Here is a 16,034-nt window from a genome sequence, read left to right as displayed (position 1 = left end):
TACTTGTAACTGAGAAAAAACTGGTAATAACTTAAAAATATTTAGCAACAGAATAAATTATGTATACAGATGGACATAATAAAGTGAGTGAAATATACCAATACGGATAAACAATGGAAATAAAATAGGAAAGTAACAGTAATTGTGTGGTATTGCACACATTTAAAAATATACAGAGTAACACTATGTTTAGGGATGCATTCATAGACAGTAAAAAATTATAAAGATCTATATAAGAATGATAAAACACCCAATTCACAGTAGTGTTCACCTTTACAGGGAAGAGAATGATTGGGGAAGGGGTACTACATGTGCTTACAACTGTACTAATAATATATTTTCTAATACACATATATAATAATAAAAGAGTAATATGCTAATTAGACTGGACATCCTTCTTAACGAAGCCAGGGCCAGAGGGAAGCCAGCCCGGGTCCCAGGTGCTGGAAGGCAGCCCGAGGGAAGCCAGCCTAAGTCCCAGGTGCCAGAGGGAAGCCGGTGCTGGCAGCTGGGGGAAGGAAGGCCTACTCTTGCACGAATTTTCGTGCATTGGGCCTCTAGTTAATTATAAATGAAACTAAAATGTTTTTTACCCATGGGTCTAAAATATTTCAAAATTATAGGAATACAAAATTTTTTAAAGCAAATATTTATTAACTATTTTTCAAACAATTCCTAACAATTCAACATAGTAGGAGGGAATTAGGAGGCCACCATCATTGCAGAACAAGTAAAGAAAAACAAGCCTGAAATGGTCTACATACAACAGAAAACTTTCTCCTGGGCTGTATACCTGAAAAACAAAATGTGTATTATTTAAACCTTTGCTTAATGTTCAAGTCTAGTTCCTGAATCCCTTGTTACTTTATGTGAATGGATAAAGAATTATTAGCTAGTTACCCAGGTACTTTGATAACTTGGTTACTAGAACATTGATTACTCAACAATGCTATATGCATTCCATACAGTTATGTGCTTAAGTTATTTATAGTGCCCCTTATCCTATGAAGAAGAAATCTAGGAGAGATTCTTATTGAGCTCTGTTGTCATTCCTTTAAGAAATCAAGGGAAGTCTAAAGGTGCCGTTATGGGCAACTTAGCCTTAATTTTGTCTATACTAGTCACCTACTTTATGCCAACTATACAGGTAAACAAGTCACACTTACATCATTCATCTCGCTCTGCAAGCCCCATTTCTACTAATGACATATGAACTGGATACTGTTCATCTTCATACAGTGTCACTATTTGTTCTGGTGCCCGAGCCTAAAATTAAGAAGCAGTTGTCAAGAAAACACAATAATGTCTTCGCTGCCTTTCCCCTCCTACGTCTGGGATGGAGGAAAAGGCATTCTCAAGCTTATTTATAATTTATATTCTGTACTTATAAAAGGCATATAATGGTTTCCTACTAGTCATATTTTTTTCCATCCTTTTACTTTATTTAAAATGAAACTCCTCCACAAACTTTTCCTAGATTGAGCCAACAGACTTAAAAAACCCTACAATTCTTGTTAAAATATATTTACATTCTACATATTAAGCATTACACCTCTATGCAGAAACTGACCAAACTTTGACAGAGGTGAATAAATATGTATCTCTAAGAACACTTACTTGCCCTGTCTATATTTTCTTTCAGGGGCTTCTTGAGAGAAACTGCATAAGCTATTTACACCATTCTGCACAGATAGGAGCTGGATATGTACAGAGTTTTTTCAAAAAGCACTTTCTAGTTCACAGCACTGTTTCATTAAAAGCTCATTCTTGTCACAACCAAAACATCAGGAATCCCAAAATCTTGGGACTCCAAATCATAAGTTTGGGTGAAACAACAGTGTGAGGGTTGGGATGAATTGAAGAGAATGTTTCCATCTATAAAAGGGTTGTTGCCACACCTCTCCAACTGACTGCCATTTGGAAGGGAGATCTAGGGTTCCTATCCTCCTATATCAGGGGTCCTCAAACTTTTTAAACGGGGCCAGTTCACTGTCCCTCAGACTGTTGGAGGGCTGGACTATAGTTTAGAAAAAAAACTATGAACAAATTCCTATGCGCACTGCAGGCCCGGGACGAGTTGGCTGCTAAGCAGGACAGGCAGCAGCACCCGGCAGGTCGGATAAATGTCCTCGGCGGGCTGCATGTGGCCCGCGGGCCGTAGTTTGAGGACCCCTGTATATAATAAAGAGGTAATATGCAAATTGACCACCACTCCAACACACAAGATGGCCTCCCCCATGTGGACACAAGATGGCCACCACAAGATGGCTAGCAGGGGAGGGCAGTTGGGGGGGGACCAGGTCTGCAGGGGAGGGCAGTTAGGGGCAACCAGGCTGGCAGGGGAGGGCAATTAAGGGTGACCAGGCTGGTCGGGGAGGGCAGTTAGGGGCAATCGGGCTGGCAGGGGAGCAGTTAGGCATCGATCAGGTTGGCAGGGGTGTGGTTAGGGGGTGATCAGGCTGGCAGGCAGAAGTGGTTATTGGCAATCAGGGAGGCAGGCAGGCGAGTGGTTGGGAGCCAGCAGTCCTGGATTGTGAGAGGGATGTTCGACTGCCTGTTTAGGCCCGATCCCATTGATGGTATCGGGCCTAAACAGGCAGTCGGACATCCCTCGAGGAGTCCCAGATTGGAGAGGGTGCAGGCCGGGCTGAGGGACACTCCCCCACCACCCCCTGGCAATGAATTTCGTTCACCAGGCCTCTAGTACTTCATAATACCTAATCAGAAGTCAGAAGTACAGACTTTTTTTTGGGGGGGGGAGGAGATAAAATTTTTCAGTTTTAAAACAGCACTATATAAAATATGTGTGCAGCCTGGATTCTGCCTGTGGGCTGCCCTTTATGACATGCTAACCTCTATAGAAGAAAGCACATTTATACCAACCACCACCTTAAGTTTTTTATTTTGATATAGATTCTACTGCATCACATAGTCCAAAATTAGTATAGTTATGATATTAGTAAAATTCAAACCTTTCTATGACTGATCAGAATTCCTCTCTGGTCTTTCCTACTCATCTGCTAGGATGCAGTGTGAATGTCACTTCCCTGACCTACTTTTTCAATATAAGTACTGGAGTGCCTACTAAGGAGAAGCTCAACAGTATATCCCCATTATTCCTGCTTCTTACACTGCCCCCCCAACCCCCGCCAAAGTTAGCTATCTCATAGGACTTACTTCATTCTACCTCATTAATTAGTGGTTTGCATGTTTTCCTTATTGACTCATCAGTTCCCTGATTATACAGAAGACTTGATCACTTTTATCTTAGTCATAACATCACTAAGACATTTTAGTAAGTCATAAAATTAATCCTATAGTATTTACAGCTTTATATACATTAAAGCATTTTGAAATTGGAGTTGAACAGATAGAAAGCACTTCAGAAAGTTAATAGGGACCCTAGAAATAGCTTGAAAAGGATTTTGGCAAATTAAGACAGATATTTACCATGGAAGAAGCATAAAGTTGTTTTCCTTGAAGACAGTCTATCATAGCCCACAAAGCTTCCATGCTCCATTTGGGACAATATGGTATTCTTGTCTTTCCTGAATCTTTTAAGGGAGGTTTAAATCCTGCCAATAGAACTTTTATGGCTCGGGCTGGGTACTGCATAAGGTGAAGAGGAATCTGACGTAGTCTGTCACAAAAGAAATTCTTAAAATGTTCAGAATGTTACAATTAAAATTCTCTAATAGCTAAAACTGTAAAACAGGAAGTTGGATTTTGCAATGGTTTCTTGGATATGACACTAAAAGCACAGGCAATGAAGGGGGAAAAAAGGACTACATCAAATTAAAAACTTTAAAGGAGTCCCGGCCAGTGTGCTAAGTGGTTAGAGCTTCACCCTGTGCACCAGAGGGTCGCAGGTTTGATTCCTGGTGAAGGGGACCTATCTGGGTTGCAGGTTTCATCCTAGACCGGTTGGGGCATCCTAGACCGGTTGCAGGAGACAAACAATTGCTGTGTCTCACATTGATGTTTCTTTTCTTTCTCTTCCCCTTCCTTTGTCCCTCCCTTCCACTTTGAAGATCAATGAAAAAAATATCCTTGGGTGAGGATTAACAAAAAAAACAGAAAAAAAACACAAAACCCCAAAAAACTAAATAACAACTGCAAAGGACACAACAGTGAAAAGGCAACCTACAGAAAGAATGAGAGTAAACATATATTAAAAAAGACATTTCTAGATCAACTGAAGGACTTGTATGCATGCATATAAGCATAACCAATGGATAAAAGACACTTGGGGGGGCAGGTAAAGGCATGTACTGGGGGGAAGGGGAGGGTGGGGGAAAATCAATGGGGGAAAAAAAGAGACATATGTACTACTATTTTTAATACTTCAAACAATTAAAAAAAATAAAAAAATAAAAGTAGGATTAAAAAAAAAAAAGACATTTCTTCAATGAAGATATATAAATGGCCGACACACATGAAAAGATTCTCAGCATCACTAATCATTAGGGAAGTGCAAATCAAAGCCACTAATGAGATACCACCTCACACCCATTAGGATGACCACTAACTATCACACAAAAAAGTGTTGGGAAGGATGTGGAGAGAAACTGGAACCCTTGGGGCACTCAGTGGGAATTTTAAATGATACAGCTGTTATGAAAAACACTTGTTGGTTTCTCCAAATACCAAAAATAGAATGAGCATATGACCCAGCAATTGCACTTCTGGGTACATACCCCAAAGAACTGAAAGCAGAGTCCTAAAAGTTATCTGTACACCGATAGCAGCATCATTCACAATAACCAAAAGGTAAAATCAACCCAAGTACCCACTGATGGATGAATGGATACATACAATGTAGTAGTATACATACAATTTGGTCTTAAAAAGGAACAAAATTCTGACATATGCTACAATTTAGATGAACCCTGAGAACATTATGCTCAGTGAAATATGCTAGTCACAAAAATCAATACTTATGTTAGACTAGTAGCCCTGCACACCAATCCGTGCACCAGTAGCTCTCTGCAGGGCCTGGCCACTCTGCGCCTGCTGCTCAGAGGTTCTCCATAGCCCAGAGGCCCATCCGTGCCCCGGCCTGGCCAGAGGCCCATCTGCAGCCAGGCGTGGAATGCTTGCCTTGTCGCCACGGCGACGAAGCAAGCATTCCACCAGGTGGCTCACACTGCCCGCTCTCATCGGCCACCCCTTCCCCCCCCCCCCCGGGACTGGAGGACTCCGGCAGGGCTGAGAGGACTGGGCGCCACCATCTTGTGGCTATGGGCACTGCCATCTTTGTGACTGAGTGACAGTTAATTTGCATATTACCCTTTTATTAGATAGGATATCTACAATAGTCAAATTCATATAGACAGGAGAATGGTGGCTGCCAGAGGCTGGGTAAAGGGGGATGGGAATTTCTATTTAATGGGTACAGAGTTTCAGTTGTGCAAATGAAAACATTTCTGGAGATTGCTTGCACAACAATGTAAGTATGATTAACACTACTTAAGTATACATTTAAAATTGGTTAAGATGGTAAATTTTGTGACACCTGTATTTTACCACAATTTAAAAAGATATTACACACACACACAAAAGGTATTACAAACAATAACAAACCCCCAAGAAAATAGGGAATGGCTAGGATGAGGAGAAATTGGAACCCTTATACATTTCTGGTGGGAATGTAAAATGATACAGCTGCTATGGAAGTTTGGCAGCTGTATCATTTTATCAAAAAGTCCAACAGAATTACTGTATGACCAAGAAATTTATATAACTGAAAATAGGAACTCTAACAGCTACTTGTAATGTTCAGTGCAGCATTATTCACAATAGTCAACAGATGAAAACAACCCAAGTATCCAACAGATGAATGAAGAAAATGTATATACATACAATGGTATGTTATCCACAAAAAATAATGAAATTCTGATACATGCAATAATTGGGAGAACTCTGAAAACATTACTCTTAAGTAAACTAAGTAAACGAAGACACTAAAGAACAAATATTGCATGATTAGACTTGTATGAGGTAGAATATGCAGTACCAGGAGCTGAGGGAATGGGAATGGAATGTTACTGTTTAATGGCTACAGATTTTCTGTTTGGGATTTCTGAAAAAGTCCTGAAAAGTGGTTGGTGGTAATGGTGGCACAACACTGTGAATGTACTTAATGACAATTAATTGTATACTTAAAAATGGCTAAAATGGTAAGTTAATTTTACCACAAAAAATTATATTAAAAAATTCCCAGTATCTGAACAGCTTTAAGATATTTTCTTTAAGAGGCAAAATCTTCCCAATAATTATTTATAACAAAACAAAAAATAAAACAAACAAAAAAAGAAAACTAAGAATCCTAATTCAAGTAAGTTGACTTTTTTAAACCTGTTTATCGTCAGCTTTTCAGTTGATCCGTAATCCACAAATTGAACCAGGATGGCTAGAGGATTAAATTCTTTAATGGAAACAATCTTTGCTCTATACCATAAGCCATCATCATATTCTGCAAGGCAAGGCATTTCTGGAAAGACAGAAAAAGGGAAAAATCACATTGCATTTTATTTTGTCAATGTTTTTTCCAAAACACAGTAAAGTACTAAGAAAATGCAATCACTGTATATCCATCCATTATTCAGAATTAAACACTCAACAATGAGCTGTATGTTGGCTTGTGCTCTTTTCTGTTTAGACTTTATAAACTTTGAAGAAAGGCATTCTCCCATGCTCACGGTTCCTAGTCCTGCTGTTGCCCAGGGCTTATGTCACCTTTCCACAGTCCCTACCTCTATATTCCCCAAATCCTATTTCATTTGGACCATCATTTTCTGCAAAGGATAATAAGTCAGTTTCTGCTATTCCTGCTTTCAAATTTGTGCCTCCACTAACCTCTATAAAACCCACAACCTAGGTATGTTCCCTGACTGGGAATGGAACCCAAAACCTTTTGGTGTATGGGACAATGCTCCAACCAAAGGGACCACCTGGCCAGGGCTAGGCCTTTTTTAAAAAAAAAATAATTCTTTATTGTTGCAAGCATTACATATGTCCCCATTTTCCCCCCATTGACTCCCTCCAACCTGCCCCAACCCCAGGCCTTCAGCACCCTATTGTCAGTGTACATGAGTTATGCATATATGCATACAAGGTCTTTGGTTGATTACCTTCCACCCACCCACCCTCCCCCACCTTCCCTCTGAGATTCCACACTCTGTTCCATGCTTCCATGTCTCTGGATCCACTCCCTTTAACAGTTTACTTTGTTACTTAGATTCCACATATGAGTGAGATCATGTGATACTTGTCTTTCTCTGACTGACTTATTTCACTTAGCATCATACTCTCTGGGTCCCTCCATGCTGTCTCAAAGAGTAAGAGATACTTTTTTTTTTTTTTTACAGCTGCATAGTATTCCATGCTATAAATGTACCACAGCTTTTAAATCCACTCATCTACTGATGGGCACTTGGGCTGTTTCCAGACCTTAGCTATTGTAAATTGTGCTACGAACATAGGGGTGCATACATTCTTTCTGATTGGTGTTTAGGGTTTCTTAGGATATATTCCTAGAAGTGGGATCACTGGCTGAAATGGGAGTTCCATATTTATTTTTTTGAGGAAACGCAATACTGTTTTCCATAATGATTGCACCAGTCTGCATTCCCACCAGCAGTGTACTAGGATTCCCTTTTCTCCACATCCTCGCCAGCACTTGCCATTTGTTGATAGTAGCCATTCTGACAGGTGTGAGGTGATACCTCATTGTTGTTTTAATTTGCATCTCTCTGATGATCAGTGACTTTAAGCATTTTTTCTTGTTTCTTGTCGATCTCTTTGTCCTCTTTGGAGAAGTGTCTATTTAGGTGCTTTGCCCAGTTTTTAATTGGAATGTCTTTCTTTTGTTAAGTTGTATGAGTTCCTTATATATTTTGGATATTAACCCTTTATCAGATGTATCATTGCCAAATATGTTCTCCCATACCAGTGGTCGGCAAACTCATTAGTCAACAGAGCCAAATATCAACAGTACAACGATTGAAATTTCTTTTGAGAGCCAAATTTTTTAAACTTAAACTTCCTCTAACGCCACTTCTTCAAAATAGACTCGCCCAGGCCACGGTATTTTGTGGAAGAGCCACACTCAAGGGGCCAAAGAGCCGCATGTGGCTCACGAGCTGTAGTTTGCTGACCACTGTCCCATACAATGAGCTTTCTTTTCGTTTTGTTGGTTTCTTTTGCAGTGCAGAAGCTTTTTATTTTTTTTTAAATAAATCTTTATTCAGATTATTACAATTGTTTCTCCTTTTTCCCCCCATAGCTCCCCTCCACCCGGTTCCCACCCCACCTTCTGCCCTTACTTCCCCCCCACTGTCCTCATCCATAGGTGTAAAATTTTTGTCCCGTCTCTTCCTGAATGCCCCCATAACCCTTTCCCCCTGAGAATTATCAGTCCACACCCTTTCTATGCCCCTGATTCTATTATATTCACCAGATTATTCTGTTCCTCAGATTTTTAATTCACTTGATTTTTAGGTTCACTTGTTGATAGATATGTATTTGTTGTTCATAATTTTTATCTTTACTTTTTTCTTCTTCCTCTTCTTTAAGAATACCTTTCAGCATTTCATATAATACTGGTTTGGTGGTGATGAACTCCTTTAGCTTTTTCTTATCTGTGAAGCTCTTTATCTGTCCTTCAATTCTGAATGATAGCTGTGCTGGGTAGAGTAATCTTGGTTGTACGTTCTTGCTATTCATCACTTTGAAAATTTCTTGCCACTCCCGTCTGGCCTGCATAGTTTCTGTTGAGAAATCAGCTGACAATCGTATGGGTGCTCCCTTGTAGGTAATTAACTGTTTTTCTCTTGCTGCTTTTAAGATTCTCTCTTTGTCTTTTGCTCTTGGCATTTTAATTATGATGTGTCTTGGTGTGGTCCTCTTTGGATTCCTTTTGTTTGGGGTTCTGTGCGCTTCCTGGACTTGTAAGTCTATTTCTTTCACCAGGTGGGGGAAGTTTTCAGTCATTATTTCATCAAATAGGTTTTCAGTATCTTGCTCTCTCTCTTCTTCTGGCACCCCCATAATTCTGATGTTGGTACGCTTGAAGTTGTCCCAGAGGCTCCTTACACTATTTTCAACTTTTTGGATTCTTTTTTTCTTTTTCGGTTGAGTGTTTTTTGCTTCTTTGTATTTCAATTCTTTGACTTGATTCTTGTGTTCCTCTAGTCTGTTGTTGGGTCTCTGTATAATATTTTTTATTTCAGTCAGTTTATGTTTAATTTCTAGTTGGTCCTTTTTCATATCTTCGAGGGTCTCGTTATATTTATCGGCCTTTTCTAGGATATTCTTGAAAAGCCTTATAACCGTGGTTCTGAATTCTATATCCAGTCGTTTGTTTTCCTCCATTTCTTTCGTTTGTGATCTGTTTCTTTGTTGCTGCATTTTCACTGCTTCCCTGAGTTGGTAGGGTAGCTTTGTGTGCTAGGTTTCCTATATGGCCCAGTGGGTCGGCCTCTCCAGTTAACCTGAGGTGGACACTCTTGGTGCACCCCTTTGTGGACTGTGTATACAGCCTTGTTGTAGTTAAGTCTTGATTGTTGTTGGTATCACTGGGAGGAATTGACCTCCAGGCCAGTTGGCTGTAAGGATCAGCTGCGTCTATGCTGGGAGAAGTTCGGTGCTGGAGACACCCTTATAGGATTAGACTTGCCAAATTGCAATAGCCTCTGTGCTCAGCTTGGATGGGGTGGAGTCTGAGGGCGGAGCAGACAGCGTTGGCTTCCAGTCAGCCTTGCCCTTCCGCGCGCGCCTTCAGACCTCTGCCTTCCCCGGCTCCTGAGTCTCCGCCAGAGAGTCCAGATTCCCCCCACAAGAGCGTGGGTCCCCAGGGGCTCGTCTGGAACTGGGGTTCAGTGCAGTCAGAACTGGGGCTCAGTGCAGTCAAGAGCTTCTGACTCCCTTCCACTAGGGAAAGCCTGTGGCAACCTCTGCAGCCTTTGTGCGCACTGGCATGCGCGCGCCTCCAGACCTCTGCCTTCCCCGGCTCCCGAGTCTCCACCCAAGAGTCCAGATTCCCCCCCGTAAGAGCGTGGGTCCCCAGGGGCTCGCCTGGAACTGGGGTTCAGTGCAGTCAGAACTGGGGTTCAGTGCAGTCAGGAGCTTCTGACTCCCTTCTGCTAGGGAAAGCCTGTGGCAACCTCCGCAGCCTTTGTGCACACTGGCGCGTGCACCTCCAGAACCCTGCCTGCCGGGGCTCCCCGGGGTCTCCCCCGGGTCTCTGAGTCTCCGGGTGCCTTTCTCTCTACCTGACAGTCCAGACTCCCCCTTTATGAGCCTGGGTCCACGGGGTTTCGCTCGGGACTGGGGTTCAGTGTAGTCAGAACAGGGGTTCAGTGCGGTTGGGGGCTTCCTTCCCCCTTCTGCCAGAGAAAGTCAGCCAGGCTCTCAGCTGCCCTTCCCTCTGTGCGCACCAAGACCCTTTGCCGTACCTCCAATTCTCTGTGAGCTTTTCTCTTTCCTTCTAGTTGTAGAATTTTCACTCAGCCAGCTTTCCTGTGGTTCTGAATGGTGTCCGTTCTTTTAGTTGTAGTTTTGAAATTGTTGTGTGAGGCAGCAGTTTAGGTGCTTACCTATGCCGCCATCTTGGTTTCTCTCCAGAAGCTTTTTATTTTGATGTAGTCCATTTGTTTATTTTCTCCTTACTTTCCTTTGCCTTAGATGTACCTGTAAACATACTGCTACAAGAGATGTCTGAGATTTTGCTGCCTATAGTTTCTTCTAGGATTTTTATTATCTCATGACTTACATTTAAGTTCTTTATCCATTTTGAGTTTATTCTTGTATATGGTGTAAGTTGTTGGTCTAGTTTCTTTCTTTCTTTTTTTTTTTGCATGTATCTGTCCAATTGTCCCAACATCATTTATTGAAGAGACTCTCTTGACTCCATTGTATGCTCTTGCCTCCTTTGTCAAATATTGAGTATAATGGCTTGGGTTGATTTCTGGGTCCTCTGTTCTATTCCACTGACCTATATGCCTGTTCTTGTGCCAGTACCAGCCTGTTTTGATTATGGTGGCTTTGTAGTATAACTTGAAATCTGGTATTGTGATTCCTTCAACTTTATTTTTCTTTCTTAAAATTGCTGCAGCTATTCGGGGTCTTCTTTGATTCCATATAAATTTTTGGAGTATTTGTTCTAGCTCTGTGAAATATGCTGTTGGTATTTTAATAGGGATTACATTGAATCTGTAGATTGCATTGGGTAGTGTGGACAATTTAAAGATGTTGATTCTAATAATCCATGAAAACAGTATAATCTTCCACTTGTTTTATCTTCTTCTATATCTTGTTTCAACATCCTGTAGTTTTCAGAGTACAGGTCTTTTGCCTTCTTGGTTAAGTTTATTCCTAAATATCTTAATTTTTTTGTGTGTGCAATGGTAAATGGGATTGTTTGTTTAGTTTCTCTTTCTGAGAATTCATTGTTGGTGTATAAAAAAAAACATTGATTTTTGGGTGTTGATTTTGTATCCTGCTACATTCCCAAATTTATTAAATCTAGTAGTTTTTTGGTGAAGTTGTTAGGGTGTTCTATGTACAATATTATGTCATCTGCGAATAATGAGAGTTTTACTTCCTCCTTTCCAATTTGGATGCCTTTTATTTCTTCTTCTTGTCTAATCGCTGTGGCTAGGACTTCCAGTACTGTGTTTAATAAGAGTGGTGAAAGCGGACATCCCTATCTTGTTCTTGATCGTAGGGTAAATGCTTTTAATTTTTTCCCATTGAGTATGATGTTTGCTGTAGGTTTGTCATATATGGCCTTTATCATGTTGAGGTATGATCCCTCTATTCCCACTTTGCTGAGAGTTTTTGTAAACAATGTGTTTGATTTTGTTGAATGCTTTTTCTGCATCTATTCATATGATCATGTGATTTTTGTCTTTCAGTGTGATGTGATGTATCACATTTATTGACTTACTAATATTGTGCCAGCCTTGCATCCCTGGAATAAATCCCACTTAGTCATGTGTATTATCTTTTTAATATATTGCTGGATCGATTTGCTAATATCTTGTTAAGGATTTTAACATCTATGTTCATCAGGGATACTGGCCTGTAATTCTCTTTCTTTGTAGTGTTTATCTGGTTTTGGAATTAGGATAATGCTGGCCTCATAAAAAGAGCTTGGAAGTGTTCCTTCCTCTTGGATTTTTTGATATAATATGAGGAGTATAGGTGTTAGTTCTTCTTTGAATGTTTACTAAAACTCCCCTGTGAAGCTGTCTGGACCTGGGCTTTTGTCTGCTAGTTTTTTTGATTATTGCTTCTATTTCATCAATTGTTATTAGCCTATTCCGGTTTTCTGATTCCTCCTGATTCAGTTTAGGAAGATTGTATTTTTCTAGGAAATTGTCCATTTCATCCACATTGTCCAGCTTGTTGGCATATAGTTGTTCATAGTAATTTTCTTGCAATTCTTCTCTACTTTTATTTCTGATTTTATTTATCCAGGTTATCTCTGTTTCTTGATGAATCTGGCTAATGGTTCATCAATTTTGTTTATCCTTTCAAAGAACCAGCTCTGGGTTTCATTGATTTTTTTAGTCACTATGCTATTTATTTCTGCTCTAATCTCTATTATATCCTTCCTTCTACTTACTCTGGGCTTTTCTTGTTGTTCTCTTTCTAGTTCTTTAAGTTGTAGGGTTAAGTACCTTATTGCTGATTTTTCTTATTTTTTGAGGTATTCCTATAGTGCTATGAACTTCTCACACAGTACTGCTTTTGCTTTGTCCCAGAGATTTTGGGTTGTTATGTGTTCATTTTCATTTGTTTCCAGGAAGTTTTTTATTTCTTTCTTGATCTTGTAGTAACAAATTCATTGTTTAATAACATGCTAGTTTACATGTGTTTGAGTGTTTTGGGGTATTTTTACTGCATTTGATTTCTAATTTCATTCCACTGTGATCTGAGAAGATTCTTGATATGATTTCAATCTTCTTGAACTTGTGAAAACTTGTTTTGTGTCCTAACATGTGGTGTATCTTTGTGAATGATCCATGTGCACTTCAGAAGAATGTATATTCTGATGCTTTGGGGTGAAATGTTCTATAAATGTCAATTAAATCCATGTGATCCAGTGTGTCCCTTAGAGTCACTGTTTCCTTGTTAATTTTTTGTCTGGAAGATCTATCCAGTGAAGTCAGCGGGGTGTTAAAGTCCCCTACTATGACTGTATTGTTGTTGATCTCTCCTTTAAAGTCTTCTAGAAGTATCCTATCTAATAAAAGGGTAATATGCAAATTAACCATCACTCTGTCACAAAGATGGCGGCACCCAGTTGTGTCTTTTGTTCTGAGGTGGGTCTCTTGTAGACAGCATATAGTTGGGTCATGGTTTTGTATCCATTCAGCTACCCTATGCCTTTTTTTTTTTTTTTTTTTATATATTTTATTGATATTTCACAGAGAGGAAGGAAGAGGGATAGAGAGCTAGAAACATCGATGAGAGAGAAACATCGATCAGCTGCCTCCTGCACACCTCCCACTGGGGATGTGCCCGCAACCAAGGTACATGCCCTTGACCGGAATCGAACCTGGGACCCTTCAGTCCGCAGGCTGACGCTCTATCCACTGAGCCAAACCGGTTTCGGCATACCCTATGCCTTTTGATTGGAGCATTTATTCCATTTACATTTAGGGTTATTATTGATACATACTTATTTATTTCCATTTTAATTCTTAATGCCTAGGTTTTTCTTTCTATTTCTTTTTCTCATTACAGCAGTCCCATTTCTTGTAATGCTGGCTTGGTGGTGTATGCCTTTAGCCTTTTTTTGTCTGGTAAGCTCTTTATTTGACTGTCTATTTTGAATGATAGCCTTGCTGGATATAGTAATCTTGGTTTCATATCCTTGCTTTCCATTACCTTGAGTACTCCCTGCCATTCCCTTCTGGCCTGTAGAGTTTCTGATGAGAAATCAGGTGTCTGCCTTATGGAAGGTTCTTTATAGGTAACAGTTTGCTTTTCTCTTGCTGCCTTTAAGATTCTCTGTTTGTCCTAAAATTTTGGCATTTAATTATGATGTGTCTGGGCATGGGCCCCTTTGGGTTCTTCTTGCTTGGGATTCTCTGTGCCCCCTGAACTTGTGTACCTTTTTCCTTTACCGGGTTAGAAAAATTTTCTGCCATTATTTCTTCAAACATGTTCTCTATTCCTTTCTCCGTTTCTGCCTCTTCTCGCACACCTGCTATTCAAATATTGTTATGTTTCATGTTGTCCCACAGCTCCCTTAATGTGTCCTCCTTTTTTAAATTTTTTTTTTTGTGTGTGTGTGTGTTTTCTTTTTGGTTCTCTGATTTTTTTCAACCCTGTCTTCTAATTCACTGATCCGATCCTCAGCTTCCACTAATCTGCTGTGTTCCTTCCAATGTGTTCTTTATTTGTGTGATGTCATTCCTTTTTTCCGACTGTTCTTTTTTCATAGTTACTATGTATTTTCTCATGCTGTTGAGCATCTTTACCATCATTACTTTGAACTCTGTTTCAGATAAATTTCTTATCTCTGATTCACTTATCTCTTCTTCTGGAGAATTCTCTTGTTCTTTTATTTGGGGTTTCTTTCTTTGTCTCCTTATTTTGGCTGTTTGGGTTTTTGACTATGTATTAGGTAGAGCCTCTACACCTCTCAATCTCTAGTGCAGGACTAACTGTATCAGGCAAAGACTCACAGCCTCAGGAGACTACCTCTGTCTACAACCTGATAGGATTCTGACTTGAATTGCCCCCAGGCAATTATCTTCAGGTGTGGTGATAGTTTTTTTCAACAGGGTGGGGCAGTTGCTTCTGCCTGGAGGCTAATTGTTATTTTTAGCCTAAGTGGCCTCCGGGCAAGGTGTTTTCCAATAAGGAGTCAACTGTCTTCACCCCCTCCCAGGTGAGGAAAATGTCCATGTGGGAAAGGTGTCCTCTGCTGCATGAGGGAATGACTCAGCACAGGAAACTGGGGGTGTCTGCCTTCTGAGCTCTAACCCCTGAGTCCCCAATCATGGCTTCTGCTCATACAGCTCCAGTCCACTCTGCCCTCTCTCTGCCAGAACACAAGGTCGGTGTCTCTACAGGGAATTTGTGCATTGGCCCTTTAAGACAGTGCCTGAATTTCCAGCTGTTGCTTGGACAGCAACTCCACTGCTTTTCACAGTCAGATGTTATGTGGGTTCTGGTGTTCTCTGCTGGAGGGGGGTGGGGGGTGCGGGCAGCTTGGGTATTAGATCCAAGAGTTCTCAGTGGCAATCCCCCACCACTGAGTTATCTCTTTGGAGCTCCAGTTGCTGTCTGTGGGTGTCTGGCCAGCCCTTTCATGCCTCCGCCCCTCCTACCAGTCTCTCCAGCGAGTCTGCCGTTGATTTTTTCAAGGACTTTTTCTGTAGTTTAGTTGTAATTCCAGTTAGTTCCTGGGAGTGTTTACGTGTCGCATCCACTTCCTCTGTCGACATTTTTAATCTCCTAAACTCCATGTTTCTAAACCTTTCTGTCATAGCTTTAGAATTATGCACTTCTTTTTATGATAAACATCTGTTCTTTCAAAAATCACTCCAACGTCACTTCATAAAGCCAACTTCTAGCATGGTTTCTTTGACCCAATGGCATCAGGCCACAGTTTTAATATGAGCTGTTCTTCTCACAGTGGATTTGTTCACATGTTCCTTCCCTGCTTTCCCACTAGTTCTCACACATTCCCACCATGTACCTGGTATAAACCTTTGCTCAGTAAAAAATGTGCTAATGCATGCCAGGCCTGAGTAAAGTTGAGGAACAATGATATAATAGTATGTGCTTCAGAGGAGACAGAATACACTGGGTACCTATCTTGCTCTACTTCCAGCCCTCCCTTTCTTTATCATATTATCTTCTACAAAATTTCCACAAAAAAAAGTAGTTGTGGCCAAGTGGTATTTAATTCCTCTAATGTTGACATTTAAAAAAAATTATTTTTATCAGAGTTGTAAATAATTTGAATATATAGAGGTTACCAATAGAACAGTAAGAATCTCATCTACAGA

At 40.4% G+C, this 16,034-nt stretch overlaps 1 protein-coding gene across 1 annotated transcript in view; it reads right to left on the bottom strand.

The window, feature by feature from the left end:
- Positions 1 to 1,167: 1,167 nt before the first annotated feature.
- RNF17 (ring finger protein 17) overlaps positions 1,168 to 16,034 on the bottom strand; it is a gene marked incomplete at both ends in the record, with an annotated part of 182,565 nt that continues 167,698 nt past the window's right edge. Inside the window, 3 exons of the mRNA XM_080662142.1 lie at positions 1,168 to 1,266; positions 3,451 to 3,640; positions 6,358 to 6,493. Coding sequence (XP_080518268.1) covers positions 1,168 to 1,266; positions 3,451 to 3,640; positions 6,358 to 6,493 — 425 coding nt within the window. The remainder of the gene's footprint in view (positions 1,267 to 3,450; positions 3,641 to 6,357; positions 6,494 to 16,034) is intronic.

This window comes from Plecotus auritus (genome assembly GCF_963455305.1).
Source record: "Plecotus auritus genome assembly, chromosome: 3".
In the NCBI taxonomy this organism is placed as follows: domain Eukaryota; kingdom Metazoa; phylum Chordata; class Mammalia; order Chiroptera; family Vespertilionidae; genus Plecotus; species Plecotus auritus.
The sequence above is the reverse complement of the archived record's forward strand: the minus strand, read 5'-3'. Positions and strand labels throughout refer to the sequence as shown.